The sequence below is a fragment of the Pocillopora damicornis genome, chromosome 9, assembly GCF_964200805.1.
Source record: "Pocillopora damicornis chromosome 9, jaPocDami1.2, whole genome shotgun sequence".
In the NCBI taxonomy this organism is placed as follows: Eukaryota; Metazoa; Cnidaria; class Anthozoa; order Scleractinia; family Pocilloporidae; genus Pocillopora; species Pocillopora damicornis.
In genome coordinates this window covers 21,767,314-21,784,751 of record NC_142678.1, presented here as the reverse complement: position 1 = coordinate 21,784,751, position 17,438 = coordinate 21,767,314, and the positions used below count along the sequence as shown (strand labels likewise).

Here is a 17,438-nt window from a genome sequence, read left to right as displayed (position 1 = left end):
TCGCGAAATGTTCCAGGAAACTAAACTTCAACGTCACAGTTAATTCAATCTCTAATTGGTAGAAAAAAAATACTCCTGCGCGCTTGCCGAGTTCTAATTTCCCGCCATATTATTATAAAAGACCAGTCTTTCCTTTACCTTTTAATTTTTCTTTTATTTACATTGTTAACTATTTCATCATTTTCCTTTTTTTTTCCCTTGGAGCTGACTGGTATTCACAGCATTTATCACTGATTGCTGAACTGTTATACATGTAGAGACCCAGTATGATCAAATTTTTTACAAGTTACTTGACAAAGTCAAATTTAATATGCAATACTGCAATTGTTTTTAAGTCTGGGAATAACCTAATTAAAAAATTATGTCTCTACTGTATGTTGATTTCAGTTTTAATAAAATTAATCACAGCCAATGCAGAAATTTATAAAATCTCCATTTAAAGTCTGGGGGAATAATATTCGTTATTATACAAAATGATTCAACTGATAAATATTTGCGATCAAAATGCAGCAAAATGATGTTTCCAACATTTCTTTCTAGGCTTATCTTTGTCATGACAATACAACTTGCATGATAGAATACACATGAATAAAAAGTCTTTTAAAATGAGACACATTTTAACCAAAATATCCAATAAAGATTGGGAACAAATACTTGAGACATAATTTGCAGCCATCAGTATCAAAACTACGACATACTAAATTTTAACGTTCTTGCTCTTAAATGTTTGAAAGAATTCAATGAAATTTCAATGTTATTGAATTGAGGCAATTGATCACAAAACCAAATAGGGTATTTTAGAAATTGTTTTTGTACTTAGAAGTAAAAACAATGGATATTCTTATCAAACAAAAAAGCTCTCCCTAAAGGTATAGTTTTGAAAGGATGAATCATTATCATGCATAGTTTATTATAAGTGACTAAACTTTATGAGGCATGCAGTGCTTAAGGAATAAATTTTTGAAGTCTTCTTTTTAAAGCTGAAAGATAATTTCAGGGATTTGCCCAGCAGATGCTGATGTACCATTGGGGCTAGTGTATTCAATAAATGTAAACGTCACGCCCTCTGTTTCAACAGAGGAAAATCCGTCTCTTCCACTTTGAGAACATGGTCCTTGTAACATCAAGTTTATTGTGTACACTTCATTCTTGTCGACTAAATAGGGTCTATCGAACAGAACGTCGTGTAACAAAGCGCTTGTACCAGAAGAAAATATACGTTCACCGTCAGCGAGGACTTTGGTCTGTTTCAGGAGTTGCACGCTGGCAGTATAATCACCTTCAAGTTTGCTTGCGCCGTAAACTGCTATCCCTTTGATGTGAACCGATCGGTTCACCATGAATTTTAAAGCGTCGCATTTTCTTGTGTCACAGAACCAGTCATTTCCGCAACAGCTCTTAAATCTAGAGCATCTTAAAGTCTTCTTCAACAAAGTTTCCCTAGGTTTTCGAGGAATTTTAGAGAATTGAAGTTCGGTTTCGCGGGTGGAAAAGAAGTATAAAAATATGTTGGTTGTTTCTTCATAGGAAAGCATTCCAGATCTGGCAACTTCGTCAGCAAATTCTAAGGGCGTCATCAGAGGAAATCTTATAAATTTCATGGCTTGCGAAGACACTGCTCTCTTGTTGTCAGAAATCGGTTTAATGCCTTGGCGAAGACATTCATTCTCTGACCAAGAATTTATAGCTTTAAACATTTGAATCTCTTTAACCGATATTGTGTTTCGTTGTACCAGAAGCGACAGTGTTTCTATTTCAAGCTCTAGAAATGCCTCTGATTCTAGAACTTGAGTTGTGTATGTGTCTATCACCTCCCAGCACCTCTTCTGCAGTTCTTCTTTTCCTAAATACCTTGCATGGCTCAGAACCGTTAGAACATTCTCGGGATTTAAACTCGCTTCGACATAATTGATACACTTGGCTGCTAACACCGGCAACATGTACTTCTCTGCTAAATAAAGAACTCCAAGGGCATTGTCCAGCGTCAAAATTGCTTCGTCTGTATAAATGAAGCGCAGAAGTTCCATAAAACATTCAACCTCGGAGTCACTAACGGCCACGTCTGATCCCTGTTCAGCCATTCGACCGTAAAACATAGCAAAAAACACTGGGCTACTGATGGCTAAAACGTATTTATGACCAGGAATTCGGACTTTATCTTTACCCACCATGAAGTGCACATCACTGAGTATCTCATTATTAAACATCAGTTCATTCCTTTCCCGTACGGTCGTTGCTTTGAGCTGGCATTTCTCAAAGCTCGGTATCTCACTCGCGGACGCCATCTTTGTTGTTGTGGTTTGCCGATAATTTTTGAATGAACAAAAGATTATGTAACTTGCTTTGATTTATGGGTAATGTACATGTGTTGTCACGCAATCACGCAATTATAGTGTGTTGACATTCAGTCTTAGACATATAATTGTTGAGAAGGAATAAGACACAATCATTAAAAGGAATTTGAATGAGTCTCTAGCAACGCATATAGAAATAACAGCAGAAGTTTCCTCAAGGGCATTATGCATTAATAGCCATGATTAACGAACACCGCCTTCTATCACATTGAGTATAACGGTTTTAATTAGCTTTAGGCAATATTATGAAAATAACAAAAAAATCTGCACTGAAATAAAACAGAAAAACCATAAAAATGAACGACTCACAACTAAGAGTAAAAGTAAAGCGAGTAAGCAATCCTTGAAGTCTTCTGAAATATTCCAAATGTAAAACGAAGAAATTTCTCACGACGGATCCGGAAACAATTTCTCTGCCCACTCACTCACTTACCCATTTAAGAAATGCATATCAAATGCTTGGGGAGGCATTCTAAAAGCCTAGAAACCCCGTAGTTTTGCTGTATCAAGTATAAACAGACGCTATTCACAACAAAAGACAAAGCCAGTATTCATTCTTCAGAATTTAAAATAGCGAAAAATACTAATTATTCGTGCATTTATTCAAGTCATTCGTGATAAACACAGTTGAAGGAGAGGGAACAGTGAAACCCATCAAAACACTCAGGACAGGATGTCACCTCTTGTGATCAATTATCAATATATACAGAAGTTGACAAAGGGCTGAAGAGTGTCTTAAGTAAAACGGACAAGTTTTTCAATACGTCTGTCGACAACGTCCGCCAACATTACACAATTGACGACCATTAATTTATCAATATTAGTTTTCCGTTCTGGGTCATTAAGTGCCCTGGCATTGTAAAGTTAAAAGGGTTCGTTTTTAAAACAATAAAATTTCTGAATAAAAAACCAATTAAGAAAAAGGGCGCCTTCTCTCGGCCAATTCCGCTTAAATTCAATTGGGCTGATCAAATTGTCTCAAAGATCTTTATTGCTGCATTTCTTTCCTGGTACAGCTTGCTTGACGCAAAAATTTGACGTTTGAATCAGCCCTTCCTTTGGCCTTGAGAAATTTTGTACGCACGAATGAAACGAAATTAGCTAAATTTCGCTAATTTCGTTTCATACATGCGTGCAAAATTTCTCAAGGCCAACGGGAAGGGCTGATTCAAACGGGCACCGCTGGTTGGTCAAGGCTTGCAAGAGAGATTACAGGGTACTGCTGTCTTCGCCTTCTTTCGTGGCCTCACGTCTGTGTACCTTGTGTATCTGTGTTTCCGCAAAGGTGATTTGAACTTCCTGGCATCCACATCTTGCCATTCGTGGGCGAGTAATAGCCACTTTTCTTTGAAAAAGAAGCTATCAACACATGGTTTTCAAAGTTTATTTTATTGCTTTCAGTTATCACTAACTGAGATTACTGTAGTTTGTTTTTGAGTACTACTTGTGTTTGATTCCGAGATCATAAGGATCACGAATCCAACTTGAATCGTAAAATTTGCTCCTAGAGGGAGGGGTTATTTCCCTTTTTTATCTCTTAAAAGAGTACTCTGAATACGAGATAAACAGCTTTTACCCATCGATGGTTCGAGTTCTTACTTTGCATTAAACAACCAATTTCAAGTAGCTGTCGAGTTTGAAACGCATTACAAGTTTCAAATTCTCTTATCATAAGAGTGCAAAACTTTGACAAAAATTGCAATTACTTTCTCCATTAAGCAAAGAACCGTCAAAGTTTTACTGATAAAATTACTCTGTAACCTCTCTCTGGCATTTAAAGTGCAAAAGTCATTTGCGATGAGTGAATCGAAGAGAGCAGGCATTCATCCTCTTGTTAAAACCAAATAAATGTTTATAAAAAGTCTCTTAAACTCTCTGATTTTCAACTAGAAAAGTCGCATTTTATCAATATAAGTTTCAAGAACCTTTTTTTATCAAAGTGAATCGGATCACGTTTTACGAACGTGTCTCTAGTAAAAGGCTTGATATAGTTCAGGCTGCAAAGCTCGGGTTATAACGAGGGTTCTTGACATTGTAAGCTAAATGTCTCCAAGATTCATAATTACCACAAAGTACCCTGTAAATGATCGAAAAAAATATGAAATGATAGTCTCTCTACTTGATCGTGTGTAAGAAATTTAATTGTCATCTGATAAGCATGAAAAAACCAATAGTCGGTTGATGAGGGAAGTTTACGGCTGCCATAGAAGTCCAAGCATTTACAAACTTGTGTCACACTCACAATACAATTACTTTTTTATTATCGACTTTAAGAAATCAAATAATACTAGAATGCGTCTATAAAAAGCACAGTCGTGACCCTGTGCTGCATAAAAAAATTATTTGTCATCGAACAAAAGCAAACTTTGAAACAAGATGTTCTCTGCAAAGGTAAGAAATGAGAGTTTCACTGATGTAGTGAAGAATAATTTGTCCTTTCTGTACGAGTATGTCAGTTCAGGTAGGGTATGTGAGAGCAGTAAATGCTAAAGCCAAGATTAGATAGAATTGGATTGTGTTTGAAGATAACTTCCACACAGGTTGGAAGCTCAGAGAAACTTGCGAGGGGTATCTATTCAGTTAAGGAAGTTTCTCAGTTTTTTAAAGGGATTAATAGTCATGCATGAGGGAGGAACTATCTCCCTGGCTGCCTCAAACAAACATTGTTATTTCCTCAACTGCTGTAGCCATCCATGGCGTATAAGTTAGTGCAGGTAGTCATTTCTGTAGTTTGGTTACTTTTTTGTTTTTCATTTTAAGCGCGTCAAAGTTTCTCATTTGGGAGTATTTGCGCAAAATCAGCCTGTTTGTATCTACGATCAGTTCAGCATTCTGAAAGTTGTTAATAAATTCGCACCCTTAGCCTGTTTTCTTGTGTCGACGCACGTTACCCTCGGGGCAAATAATTATTGCAGGTGCAATATCAGGAGAGCAAAGGGCATGTTAGAATTCCAAAATCAAGCAGAACGGTCAAAGTTTGCGCTTGTGCGAACGTTGTGATGGCGAAGAGGCGTTCGAAACAAAAGGCCGGTCAGGTAAATAAACAGCAGGAAGTGACTCGCTGTGAAATAAAATATACAGATATGTATGAATGTTTCAAACTTTTTTACGGCAGACTTTGAGTGATAGGGGTTGTTTCTCATGTTTGCCTTTGAATTTTTTGCGGGAAATTGGCGTACAGCCGGCCAGTTGATCTTTCTGTGAGTGTCTCATGTTTGACCGCTGTGTTGTGGAGAAGAGTCCGAATCAGTTTCGAACTCCGGATTCCAACGACTGTTTACGATAGTTCTTTTCCTTTCTAGTTCCTACTGCCTTTTTTGATGACCTACTTGACAGTGGGCTCTCTCCAGCCGATGAATGGGTTAAATCAAGATTTTCAAGGTCACTTACCTCCAGCTTTGGAATCAGCAAATGACACTTTGAGGTAAACTCCCACGACAAAAGTCGTAGGCATTTATGTCAAGCAAAAACCATCACTTAATCTTCCTTCTATGCACATCTCTGATTTATTTAAGAATTGTTACTGAGCAGTCTTCATTCGAATTTGTCATAGAAACAATGGAAAAAAAGCCACATTTTTTAAGTTGCCAGACATAAAAAGAAAGAATTAAATTTTATTTTATTTTTAATTTTCTTCAAGTCTGAGGGCAATTGATGTCCGCACTTTCCACTCACTTTCCGTGCGACTCAAGCAGATGAATTAAACTTTCACTGCAAGAGTGATACACGACATTTAAACTACAGACATAAGTTGTCACAAATTTTATGTTCCCGTTCATGTTCCTCCTTCAATCAAAGATACTCTACACGCCCGTGATGTTTGTTGATTGTAGAGGACGTAAAAATAATAACAGGATTAATACCCTCAGCAATTTGTTTCTGCCTACGGCAATTCAGATTACAATAAATTCTTTAATGATATATATCCGCTGATAGGGCCGAAAACAAAAGTGATTTGTCATACTCTCCTTATAAGTGGTACACATTACGAACGTGACTGTACAAGTTCAATAATGTATTTTCTCTCCATTCCACAGCACTTCCTCTCACGTTGCAAAGCGATTCATAAACTCTCGTGCCTGTCGTGAGATCTTCTCAAGTATCGACCCTCAAAAGTATTTCCAAAGCAACGACATCTTTTTTCCTAGGTTTGTCCACACCGTGAAATGCGAAGGCACTCCAGACAATCCAGTGCACTGCGGTTCAGCGCAAGGGAGTATGCGCTGTTTGACCAGAATGAGCGACGTGAAGGTCATGCGCATACCAAGTTCCGGACAGTGCTCCTGGCGCAGACCCGTTATGATCAGGAATGTACCTGTAGGATGTTATTGCGAGTATTAAGTTACTCAAAGTGATTACAAGGAACTTCAATTTTACACATCTCATTAAAAGGCATTATTTAAATGAAGTGTTATTGAGAGAGTACAAAAAATCTCTCATACATATGTGCTAGATTATTATGATAGCAAACTTTAAGATATCCGAGCTGATATGCAATGTAGAGTTTAAAAAAATAGATAAATAAAAAAAAAACAATTGTCATTGGTCTCATTAGGATTACTAGGACTCAGTGGCAAATGTAGTGTCGTCACCCCGCTGTCGTATCCAGATGGTGGCTAAAAGTATTGGGCATGGATGAAGTATAAATATGGGTATGAGACAAACGCTCACATTGTTTCACATAAACGCGCGGTATTTCATGTGTAAGTTGCGTAACACCAACTCTTCTTCAGGTACACTTAAGTAGCGTTTCAATACAGGTTTTAACAATGAGAGAGGCTTGGGGTTTGTTGTAACTCAAACTTGACTCATAAAAGGGCAAACTTACTCTCTTACGCTCGTTCGGAATTCATGCCCGCGTTAACGGAGGATGTGGTTCAATAATCGTAAGCTGGCTTTTCCGAATAGAGAATGTATTGTTCTCTGATTATTAGGACTGATAATTCGATAATCCGGGAAAAATGGAAGGGAATTGTCCTTAGAATATCCGTACCTATGTCGTAAGCTTACCAACATCCTCCTCTGCACTTGAAGAATAACATAACATTGGCGACAAAATGCCAAGAGTCGCCGGATCTTAAACAGACCCGGATAAGTGACATACTTGTGAAAGGAAAAAAAGACGCGCAAAATTGTACCTAATGGCAGTAAATTAAACGCGTCAGAAGAAAAAGCCGAAAATTGTGTTTCAAATTCGATTATAGTCAAGGAAAACGAAAATGTCCGATGATCGATTTGACACTTGAAACCAGAATCATCTAACGACATTGATAAAACACGGGTGAGCGTAAAAGGGCCTTTACATGCAAATTGATTTGTCATACACAACTGTATCATGTTATCATTCATTACTCTTACGAGTGTTAAGAACAGGGAACACTTTTTTAATGCAAAATATTCCTTTTTTTACTACTATCCCTGAGAGTCAGGGTGTCATGCGTCCAAACATTTATGACGGATTTTGTGTAGCGACTTCATAAGTAGCTATATCGATTTACTCGGTCACGTCAGATTTTGAAAAGTCTTGACACTCCACTGGGCGTCGTTAGGCTTCTGTGCTCATTGAAATTAGCAACAATTGGCATGACAACGAATCAATAGCGACCTCACAGACTCGGATCTTCAGCTTGGCGAAAAAGTTCCAATTGCAAGTTACGTTGATAATCACCACAACATGTGTAAATATAGGTTCATAGGAAAATTATCTATCCCAAGTGAGAAACACGCATATTGATTCATATATCGTGGCATACATCCCAGTTTTACCCGGTGTTTTCAATATAAATGCCTTTAGTGGATACTAAAATAGTGAACTGCGTTGAAGACGCGCTCTGATTGGCTACTCAAACTCCGAACATCCTTTGCTTTCACCTCCAAGCAACTCACATGGGATTTAAGCCTGAATATATTGTAATCGTTGCTGGAATAAATGAGTTAAAATCATCTTTTTGCGGTAAAAGATTTCATTTTTTTTTCATTTTATACTAAGACAACTATTCACCGCAGTGTCGGTAAATATTTCTGCCACTACAAGCCACTCCACTTCGATGAATGATTGTTGTTGTCCTCCAGTTTCGTCCGAGAACGTAATCGGTCACGTGACGCTTTTAAACTATCTGCGCGTAGGCAAAAATACTAGATGGATTTTAACACCCAAAAACGTCGTTGTTTACCGCAACAATAACAAACAGGTGCATAACCAGGGAGACCAAAAGTTACCATAGGCAAACGAAATATGAATAGCAACCTATATGGATCACTATTAGAGATGCAGTTAAGTTCTAACTTTCAATCTGAAAAGCCCTTGAATATCAAACTTTTCGACGGAAGAAACTCATAAAAACTCGAGTGATTTTTTTTTTAAGGCCGATAACTGAGTTTGAGCTAATTTACTTTAGGTGGTTACAGTGCTTTCTCGCTATACGTAAATTAAATGTTTAATATATGAAAAAAAGTGCAATAAGAGGATTAAAAACCCATCTAATGAGATAATGAGAATGTCGGTTAATAAGACAGAATTCTGTCCGCTTTTCAGTGGCTTTAATGTCCTAATCATATAACAGCAGCACTAACTTGCATAAATTTGCCAATCAGATCACTGCGTTCATTGCTTGGCAGCAGACTCACGTAAAAACAACACTCACATATCGATATTTAAGAGTGACAATAACATCTTAGCTGCTGATCAGTTTCATCGAGTTTCGTCGCTGGCTGATACCTGTGTATTGAAGAGCAGATTCCAAATTGAAGTGCAAGGTCCTATCCGTTTGCTCACAGCAAGACACAGGAAACCAATTTGCCAAGTTGTCATGCACCATTGTTCCTTTTAAAACCATCGTAAGTAAGACTGTTGTTTTGTTTTCTCCTGGAGATAATAAATGTTAGTCATCTCTATCGTTCCGACAGAACGCTAACAAAGCTATTAACGAGAAGAAGCCGAAGCAAATACATGTGAATTCAACGTAACAAACTTTTAGACGCCATCATAATTGCATTTGAATTCGACGTGAGAGTAAAGAAAAATTGTGATGTAACAAGTTGTCCTATCGAATAAGAAAAATTAACATCAGTTTCAATGCCAGTTTTGCATTTTGCAACTGAAGTATGCTAACGATGCAGTGAAAGATAAATTATTGAACGAAATAAACTTTTTTTCTCCTAAAAATATTATTTGCGGCGTTTAAAAATATCAGTAATGCAGTTTCGCGGTAAATAATCTATGTTATCCCTCAAAACAATTTGGAAATTTTCACGATTTCGTCGAAGTACCAGAATTACACCAGATCTTATGATTTTTTAATAAACACAGCTAAGCTAGGATGAAAAATTTTTTCAAGTAATGACATCTTTCGATACGTTTCGCCGAGGTGAAATTTTGAGAGCTCGGTGCACGTGAAACAGATAAGAGGTCAATAAGCTACTCCTGAGCTTAGAGAATATGAGAAATATTTTCTTCGCTCCTCGGTGGCACTGAGGGAGTTGCAAGAATATTGCCTGAAAACACGGATGCATTTTTCATACGCGTGCAGGCTATCACGTACTCGCCAACTGACCCAAGAAAACTTAAAGTACTGGGGCAGTGAGTAAACTATACACCCATAACCCATGACCAGACAATTTGTTTATCCTAATTTTGAACTAGCATACCTGTGCGGATTGCAAGCTGCAATGTTCCGATCATTAGCATTGAAAAAAGTACACAAATACATATGAAAAACAACTAGGAGGTGGTCATTTATACAATCGAACTAGAATTCAATAAAATGTTGGTTTTTGTGGAGCGAGAGAAAGAGGATAACCTGGAGATAAACCCTCCGGTAAAAAACAAGAACAAACGAAAAACTTTATTGGATGTAAGACGATAAATGAAGATTACAAACGGAATTCAAATGTCTGGAGGTAAATGCTTTCCGGCGCCATCGTTCCATCTCTCATCCCAATCTCTAGCGCCTCTTAGGACGATTTCGTTTTATCTCAACAAAGTCACCAATGCTCAAAATGTTCTCTTTTCCATAACCAAATGCTGGCTTCACATGTTTGTGCTGTATGAATAACCCAATTCTCCTTATGAGGCAAGGATACGGCACGCCCTAGACTATAATTTCATGAAGCTAAACTATTTAAACTCGCCTTATCAAATCAAATCAAATTTTATGGAGCTTTACGGTTACGCAATCATCTGTTGTATTCCAGGAACATTGCACATAAACAAGGTTCTTCGTCATTGCTACGTTACTCATGATTCACGTACGCACTGCCCACTATGTCAAGGGACAATCAAGGAAACATAGCTGGGCATCATAAAGCTAGCTTGTCTCCCGCTGCCTTTTCAGCGGATCTCCGGCCTGATTCAATTGCACTTTCTGACTTAATTTCCTCCTTCTTGTGCTCTTTTGTCGTATTTGTGAGATGAAGGACCATGCAATGTGACACATGAGCACTGGTTTGCGAGAAGTAGGAGCTAAAAAATGCAATGAAGACTTCATCTTCGTGCTGTAGTAAAACAAATTATCATAGAGATTGCCTTATGGAATAAAAATAGGAGGTTTATTGACGAATAACTTATTCGCCAAGCGTAGCGTCAAAGCAGAAAAAAAGTACAATAAGCTCTCCTCTATGCTTGAGCAGGACGGAGAGAATTTCCGACTTTCGTGCGCTGTGGTTATCCATTGACTAGAGCTAAAACTGTTTTTAAAAGGTTGTGCGGTGAAATTCAGCGAAATTTCCTTTATCCAATAGGATTTGCGTTTAGATGTAAAGGTCGCTGTGCACAGGCATGCACCAAGATAAGTTGTTTTTCATGCTTTTAAGGGGCCACCATTTCTGTTAGTTTTTTTAAAAGAGCAGATGCTTTTTCTGCCTGAGGAATCTGCGTAACAAAGAACCTTGTTTAAATAGCGTCACATCTCGTTAAGTCCTCCAAGGCGAAAGTAAACAACAGACTTAGACACAGGTGTTAAAACATAGATTTTTTTGGAAATAGGCCAATCGCATAAAGTGAGATTTTGATAATTATCCTCATATCGTACTTTTGAAAGATTCCAGCGGCAAGGGCAATACTTTTATAGGGAGTATTCACCTGATTTCGTTACAACTGCGCAAAGCTCTATTCATGGTCAAAGGAGATTGTTAGCTATTTCAAATAACCAATAGAGCAGTGTTTCTTGTTACTGCAAGGTAAGTAGTTAATATACACTTTTGGCATCGCAATAAATTCTTAGGAGGAGGTCAGTCAGTTTGGTTTGCATTGTTTTTTCGCTTTTAAACTTGCATAATGCATGCATTCTGTGTGCTCTTGCTTGCATTCAAACTTCTTCAGTGGTATGTAATACGCACAGCTGATTTAAGGATCTTGTCGGGTAATGGCTCATCATAGTTCTGTTACTCTTGTTGTGTCTGTGAATGTGCTCATATTACCAAAAATGAATGAAACACAATAACAACCGGAACAACTTTATTTAAATGACCTATTGATCTAAGTATTCTGTCGGGTGTTTTTGTGATACAGCTGAACATTCTCTGCTTCAGAAACTCTGGCTTTTTGGCGGCCTTTAAGAGTACTGTAGGGGGAAAAGACCTGAACTTGCGCTTCTCTTTCATGAACTGTTGTTTTTGGCGCTATAGAATCACTGCGGAACTGCTGACCATGTAGACAGAACATAGGGTTTTTTTTGAAGAACGGCAGTTATAAAGATATAACTGGTATTATTAAGATATTTTTGGCATAAAACCAAGAAACATGCATCAAAAACCAAATTATCTTGTTTACATGAGATTTTACCGACCATTGATATATCGACTTAATTTACTTGTTATTGATTCGTCTAGTTGTTTACCAATTTTCTGAGAGAAAAGAAAGACTTTCAATCAGCTAGCAGCATTCCAAGGGGAAATCTCTGGCATAGGCTAAAAATGCCAGAATAAACTCCTCGCGAAGCCTTTGGTGCTTTTTTAATCTCTCGAAAATTATAAATATTGCATCGGGTTTTCTTTGCTAAGTATTACGCCAATTTTACAACCATAACGACCGGGACACAAATCCAATTTAGTTATGAATTGCTTTACTCAAAGAGACATTTGTACGCCCCGGAATGTGCGGCTTTCAGAGGGTTTCGAGCATCAAAACAAGTCGTACAGATGCGAGACTTTTCGGAAGACGGTTATTATCGGTCGAAATCTCAGCGCTGGTCTCGAAACCCCTCTTATAGTGGCCTTCATTTCATATCTGGGAAGTGTTTGTGGAAATTGTTTCACTAAAACTCTAAAGACTTGTTACAAATATGTCGGACTTACGATAATCAAGCTCGGCCAATGTAACAAATGAAAAGCAACGTAAGCTCTCAAACGACATTGTTTTGACAAACATTCTAATATCGTTAGTCGCACTTAATATCTTTAAGAGTTTTGTCACAATAAGCGGCTTAAAAATCGAGAAAAAGACAATTGATAGTCAATTGATCCCATAGCTTTCTGTCACCAAAAACAATAAAAAAATTGTGTCTAATTAGCTCTTATCTGGTAATTACAGAGCTTTACAAGTAATTAAAAGAACTTCTTTCAGAAAAACAAAGCAATTGATAAATTCTTATAATTATTCTAATACACAAAAATTCTACTAGCCCCCAAAAGAGTCAAGAAAAATGGGTAAAGATCTGTGACCTTAAAGTGGTGGAGGATTTGAGCTGGAGATCGATTTATTTACTACCAAAGTTGTGTACGTTCAGAACTAAGATAAGGAACTTCCAGTTCAAATTCCTCCACAGTCGAATAGCAACGAATTCCTTTCTATCTAAAATAGGTATTTCGGAGATTGCTCTCTGTTATTTATGCAAAACAGACAAGGAAACATTAATCCATCTTTTCTGGGAATGCTCGGTAAGGAAAACCTTTTGGGGAAGAGTTCATTGTTTCTTCGTTTCAATTCATTTGATACCAGCTTCACACGTTTTGGATATCTATGAATGTTTAGGTTTTAGCCGGAGAGAAAGATGATATTTTAGTAAGCCATTGTTTTCTCCTCGCAAAGTATCACATTTATCGCTGTAAATTTAAGAACATATCTCCATCTATCAGAGAGTATGCGCAACAACTGAAATATAATTTAGAAATTGAAAAACAAATATCTATCTTGACTGATTCACAAAATAGATTTCAACAGAAGTGGGACAAAATACTTCATGCACTATAATTGCTGTATAGTTTGCGGGCGGGCTCCAAATATGAGCCTGCTCGCAGGCTATATCTTACTCTCCTTGTGCTGATCTTTTTTTGCTAAACGTTGTACTTTTGGGTTTTTTATTTTTTCAAGCTCTTACTCTTATCAATCCCACCCACAATTTAGCCTTTTTGTCTTTCGTGACTGTTAATTTTTTGTGAATAAGTTTTCTCTTTTTTATGAGTACTGTTTAACAAATAGAGAAGCCTAGACTGTGCTCTGTTCTGTTGTAAAGCACTTAGGAAGCGGCTAGAGCATGAAAGAAGTGTAGGGGGAAACACGAGACGTAGTCGAGTGTTTTTCCCTACTTCTTAAGAATTACTTTCAATTTTCAAAACAAATCTTATTTCCAAAGCGAATAACAGTGTCGTCAGCATGCTCTATACTCTCATAAAGCACGCTACAATAAGCCAATCAGAATTCCTGTTAGAATGGTTCAAATAATCTGATTGGCTGTACAAGACTAAAGCTGTCAAAAATGTCAAACCATCAAAGTTCAAAAACCATCAAAGTTCATATTCTGCAATAGTTTACAAACTAAAATAGTTCGGCAGGTCGAATTTAACACTTTTGCCTGAAGTTTTTTAGTTTCTAATACAGGATCTGAAAGTGAAATGTTCAGTGAAATTCGGCCCAATCGTAGCTCACAAAAATATGCAAGTTATTTCACATGACAAGTAGAAAACAAACTGTTCAAGGCGAGTGTATTATGAATGAACAACAGCCGAATTCACTTAGACAAAAAGATCGCTCGGAATGACAGCGCCGTAAAACTCGGTTGCAGTGACTGATCTGGCCTTCCACTCAACGCATTGGAAAGGTAATCAGGGCAAGCTCTTATTTTTTCACTCGAAGGGTAGTCGATTTAGTTCCTGAGGCTTGCTCCACTGCGATGACCGAAGATCGCCATGATTAGCTAGCCGCGATAGACCATAAGTCGCTCTGACACCATCATGATTAGTATGAATTTTAACAGTTATGCCAGGTTATATTTTTCATAATTCCTATTTTTTTTTCTAATTGAAATCGAAACTTTACATACTATACAAGTGTTAGCTGTGTTTGATTTTTATTACCGTACGTAAACTCGCAATCTAACTGAGCGTGAAAACCGTTAAAAAAACTCGGACTGTCTATCTTGTTTTATCTTTGAGGATTTTTGTCTCTGCTCACGTTACAATAACGTAAATTACTGCGCCTGGCATTTTTGCAAACCTTTGCTCGCTTGTTCCGAAATTTCACTTTTATTAGCGAAAGAAAAGCTAGAAAGAAGTCCCGGAAAAGATCGGACATAGTACGATTTGGCAGATGGCGTGACAGCTTTAGCTCAGTTCTATGCTCTATACTCTCATAGAGCACGCTCTTTCAACCAATGACAGTACGAGTTATATCCGAGCTTTATTATAAAAGTAAGTAGTGTGCGCAATGTACGTAGAGAGTTCCGTGAAAGGAACCTTAATGTAGTTAATGTAAGTATTATGTTGTAAAAAAAAAAAAGTGTGAAGCAGCTGGAACTGAATCCGCCGCTTCGTAGCCATCCTTTGTGAAGACAGAGTAAGAATGATGTTATAGAAGGAGCAAAGGATTTACATTGACTTTATTTCTCGAAGAAATAACCCCATAATTGCAGAGCGACCGTCTTTAGGTTAAATGTGATTGCGTTTATACGAGTTTTTTGAAACCCTATCAGCTTCAATGACTCTAGCAGGCGAACCTTTCCGTTCGTGGCACGGTCGGAAAGCGATGCTTTCTGAGTGAGACACGAAGTGCCAAGAGTAATTGCCTGTCACTACCTGCGCTAGCTAGGCCCTTAGTAAGTGCTACAAGCGGTTTTCGTCATAAGAATAGGACTAAACAGCTAGCCGTCAAAGTGTAACGTGATGGCGATGGGTTTACGAGTTTCAATATCAAGATTTTCCAGAGTTTGAATGCTTAAGTCAGGACGTAATGAAAGGTGTATACCAGAATGAACATAGAAACAAGTTTAAACACCTTTACCAAACCCTATTACCCCAAGAGACCTCACAATAAGATTTGATTGTTATTATTATAATTATTAGTATTATTATTATTAAGTTTTAATGTACCACTTTTTTGCCCGTCAAATTTATCCTAAAGGAAAGTTAAACTTAGAGAAAGAAAACCCCTTCTGATCGTTCTGTTCTCCTGTGCAGCATCATTTTCCGTGACTCGAATGGTCCTTTGACGTGTCTACTTCTACAGCAATACTTAAAGAACAAATTTCTTTCTTTTTTTTTTTTTTCAGAAACTTAAAAAATACCTAGCTCAAGGGCACTGCATTTGGATTCAAGATGAATGACTCACAACATACAGGAAATGTTACTAGCAGAGGTGACCTTGAGTTTATTGCCATCACTGCCATATTGTATGTCATTATAATCATCGCTTCACTTCTAGGAAACATCATAGTATGTGTGGTCATACTCAGCACCAGATCCCTGCGGCGATCTGTCAACTCGTTTTTCATCCTCTCGCTAGCAGTTTCTGATCTGACGACAACATGTGTGGTGATACCGTTCGAATTGGAACTTTTAATTTCAGAAGGCAAATGGCAACATGGTGAGGTAATGTGCAATGTTTGGACAACAACTTACCTACTGGCAGTGCCAACGTCTATTCTAAGCTTGTTAGCTCTGACAGTTTATCGATACCGACTCCTACAAGACCCTCTAGATAGCTACAAATCATCACCACTAATCACACGCAGGCGCGCCTTAATAGTCGTCTGCTGTTTATGGGGATACTCCATGCTCTTTTCACTTGTCCCGGTCTTTGGCTGGAAAACGTACCCAACAAGTGTCTTTAATGGATACTGTTATTTCAACGTCTCTTGGATTTACTCAGTCTTGAGCTCGATGATTAATTTTGTGACGCCAGTTATGACTGCTTCCATCCTAAACTGCAGAATGTTCTGCCTTGCTTTAAAGCTCTCCCGCAAAGCATTGAGGGTCGATGAGCGTTGTGGTAAAAACCGACACAGTTCAAGCTACAGTACAGCGATTCAAAACTGTTCACTCTATGAGCGTGAAAACACCGAGTCACCACTGAAATCCAAGCCTTCGAAACACCTCTACAAACCACATCTTGTTGATGATAGGGTGTTATACCAATCTGCACAACAGGAAGACTTCCTTCTAAAGAAACTACAAAAGCGCAACAGTCGCGCAGCTAAGACAACCTTTTTGATCGTTTTTTCCTTCGTATTCTGCTGGTTTCCGCACACATTATGTAGCATAACGTTTAGCATTTGCAAACAGTGTTTCATCAATGTCCCATACAATATTTATACGTATGTGAAAGGCTTTTTTCTCGTGTTGGGTTATCTGAATTCGGCCTTGAATCCAATTTTATACAGCTTTCGCAGTCCAGAGTTTCAGAAAGCTGTCAAAATATTTCTCGTGAAGAGGTCTACCTCATCGAATAAGCATTCGGGGAGAAAATTATCACACCCTCGATTGAGCATTACAAAGAGCACCAGTGTGGATCGGGAGACTAGGCTCTAGTCAAACAGCAGAGAGCGCCAGTCATCATGGTCATCAAGTTTCTAGGTTACCTTTTTATCTCTGAAAAGTCAATATCACCCTAAGTGCTCAATAATCATAACTAGACAATAAATTTAAGCCATTTTCAATTAAATGTCAAAAGTAATTTAAGATTGCATTCGGTTTTGTTTACTTTGTTCTGTGATTGGTTCAGAAAACTTGCTTCAATCTCTCAACCAACCGAATGGTATCGAATGGCTTTTGCGAGCATTTTCGAGCATGCGAGCAGTGTGTTTATTTTTGCGAGCACGAGCAGTTGTCAATTCTTTCTTGCGAGCAGCGAGCACTTAAGAAAATACAGATGGC

At 37.9% G+C, this 17,438-nt stretch overlaps 2 protein-coding genes and 1 pseudogene across 4 annotated transcripts; 2 read left to right on the top strand and 1 right to left on the bottom strand.

Moving 5' to 3' along the window:
• Nucleotides 1–128: 128 nt before the first annotated feature.
• On the bottom strand, nucleotides 129–2,479 carry LOC113679647 (BTB/POZ domain-containing protein 6 pseudogene; annotated as a pseudogene). Its single transcript, XR_016179750.1, has one exon. The product of XR_016179750.1 is annotated as a BTB/POZ domain-containing protein 6 pseudogene (transcript).
• Nucleotides 2,480–4,483: 2,004 nt separating this feature from the next.
• Nucleotides 4,484–6,896, top strand: LOC113679653 (uncharacterized). Its single transcript, XM_027196614.2, has 3 exons — nucleotides 4,484–4,745; nucleotides 5,657–5,778; nucleotides 6,392–6,896. The coding sequence occupies exons 1-3, from the start codon at nucleotides 4,731–4,733 to the stop codon at nucleotides 6,693–6,695; spliced, it is 441 nt and encodes a 146-aa protein (XP_027052415.2). The 5' UTR covers nucleotides 4,484–4,730; the 3' UTR covers nucleotides 6,696–6,896.
• A 2,083-nt stretch (nucleotides 6,897–8,979) lies between these two features.
• On the top strand, nucleotides 8,980–17,248 carry LOC113679649 (tyramine receptor Ser-2-like). 2 transcript variants are annotated; one of them, XM_089182408.1, is made up of 2 exons: nucleotides 8,980–9,191; nucleotides 15,836–17,248. In XM_089182408.1, the coding sequence occupies exon 2, from the start codon at nucleotides 15,882–15,884 to the stop codon at nucleotides 17,091–17,093; it is 1,212 nt and encodes a 403-aa protein (XP_089038534.1). In that variant the 5' UTR covers nucleotides 8,980–9,191; nucleotides 15,836–15,881; the 3' UTR covers nucleotides 17,094–17,248. The 2 variants fall into 2 exon arrangements, with proteins under 2 accessions (XP_089038534.1, XP_089038535.1); XM_089182409.1 differs by lacking the exon at nucleotides 8,980–9,191 and adding an exon at nucleotides 14,181–14,389.
• Nucleotides 17,249–17,438: the final 190 nt, after the last annotated feature.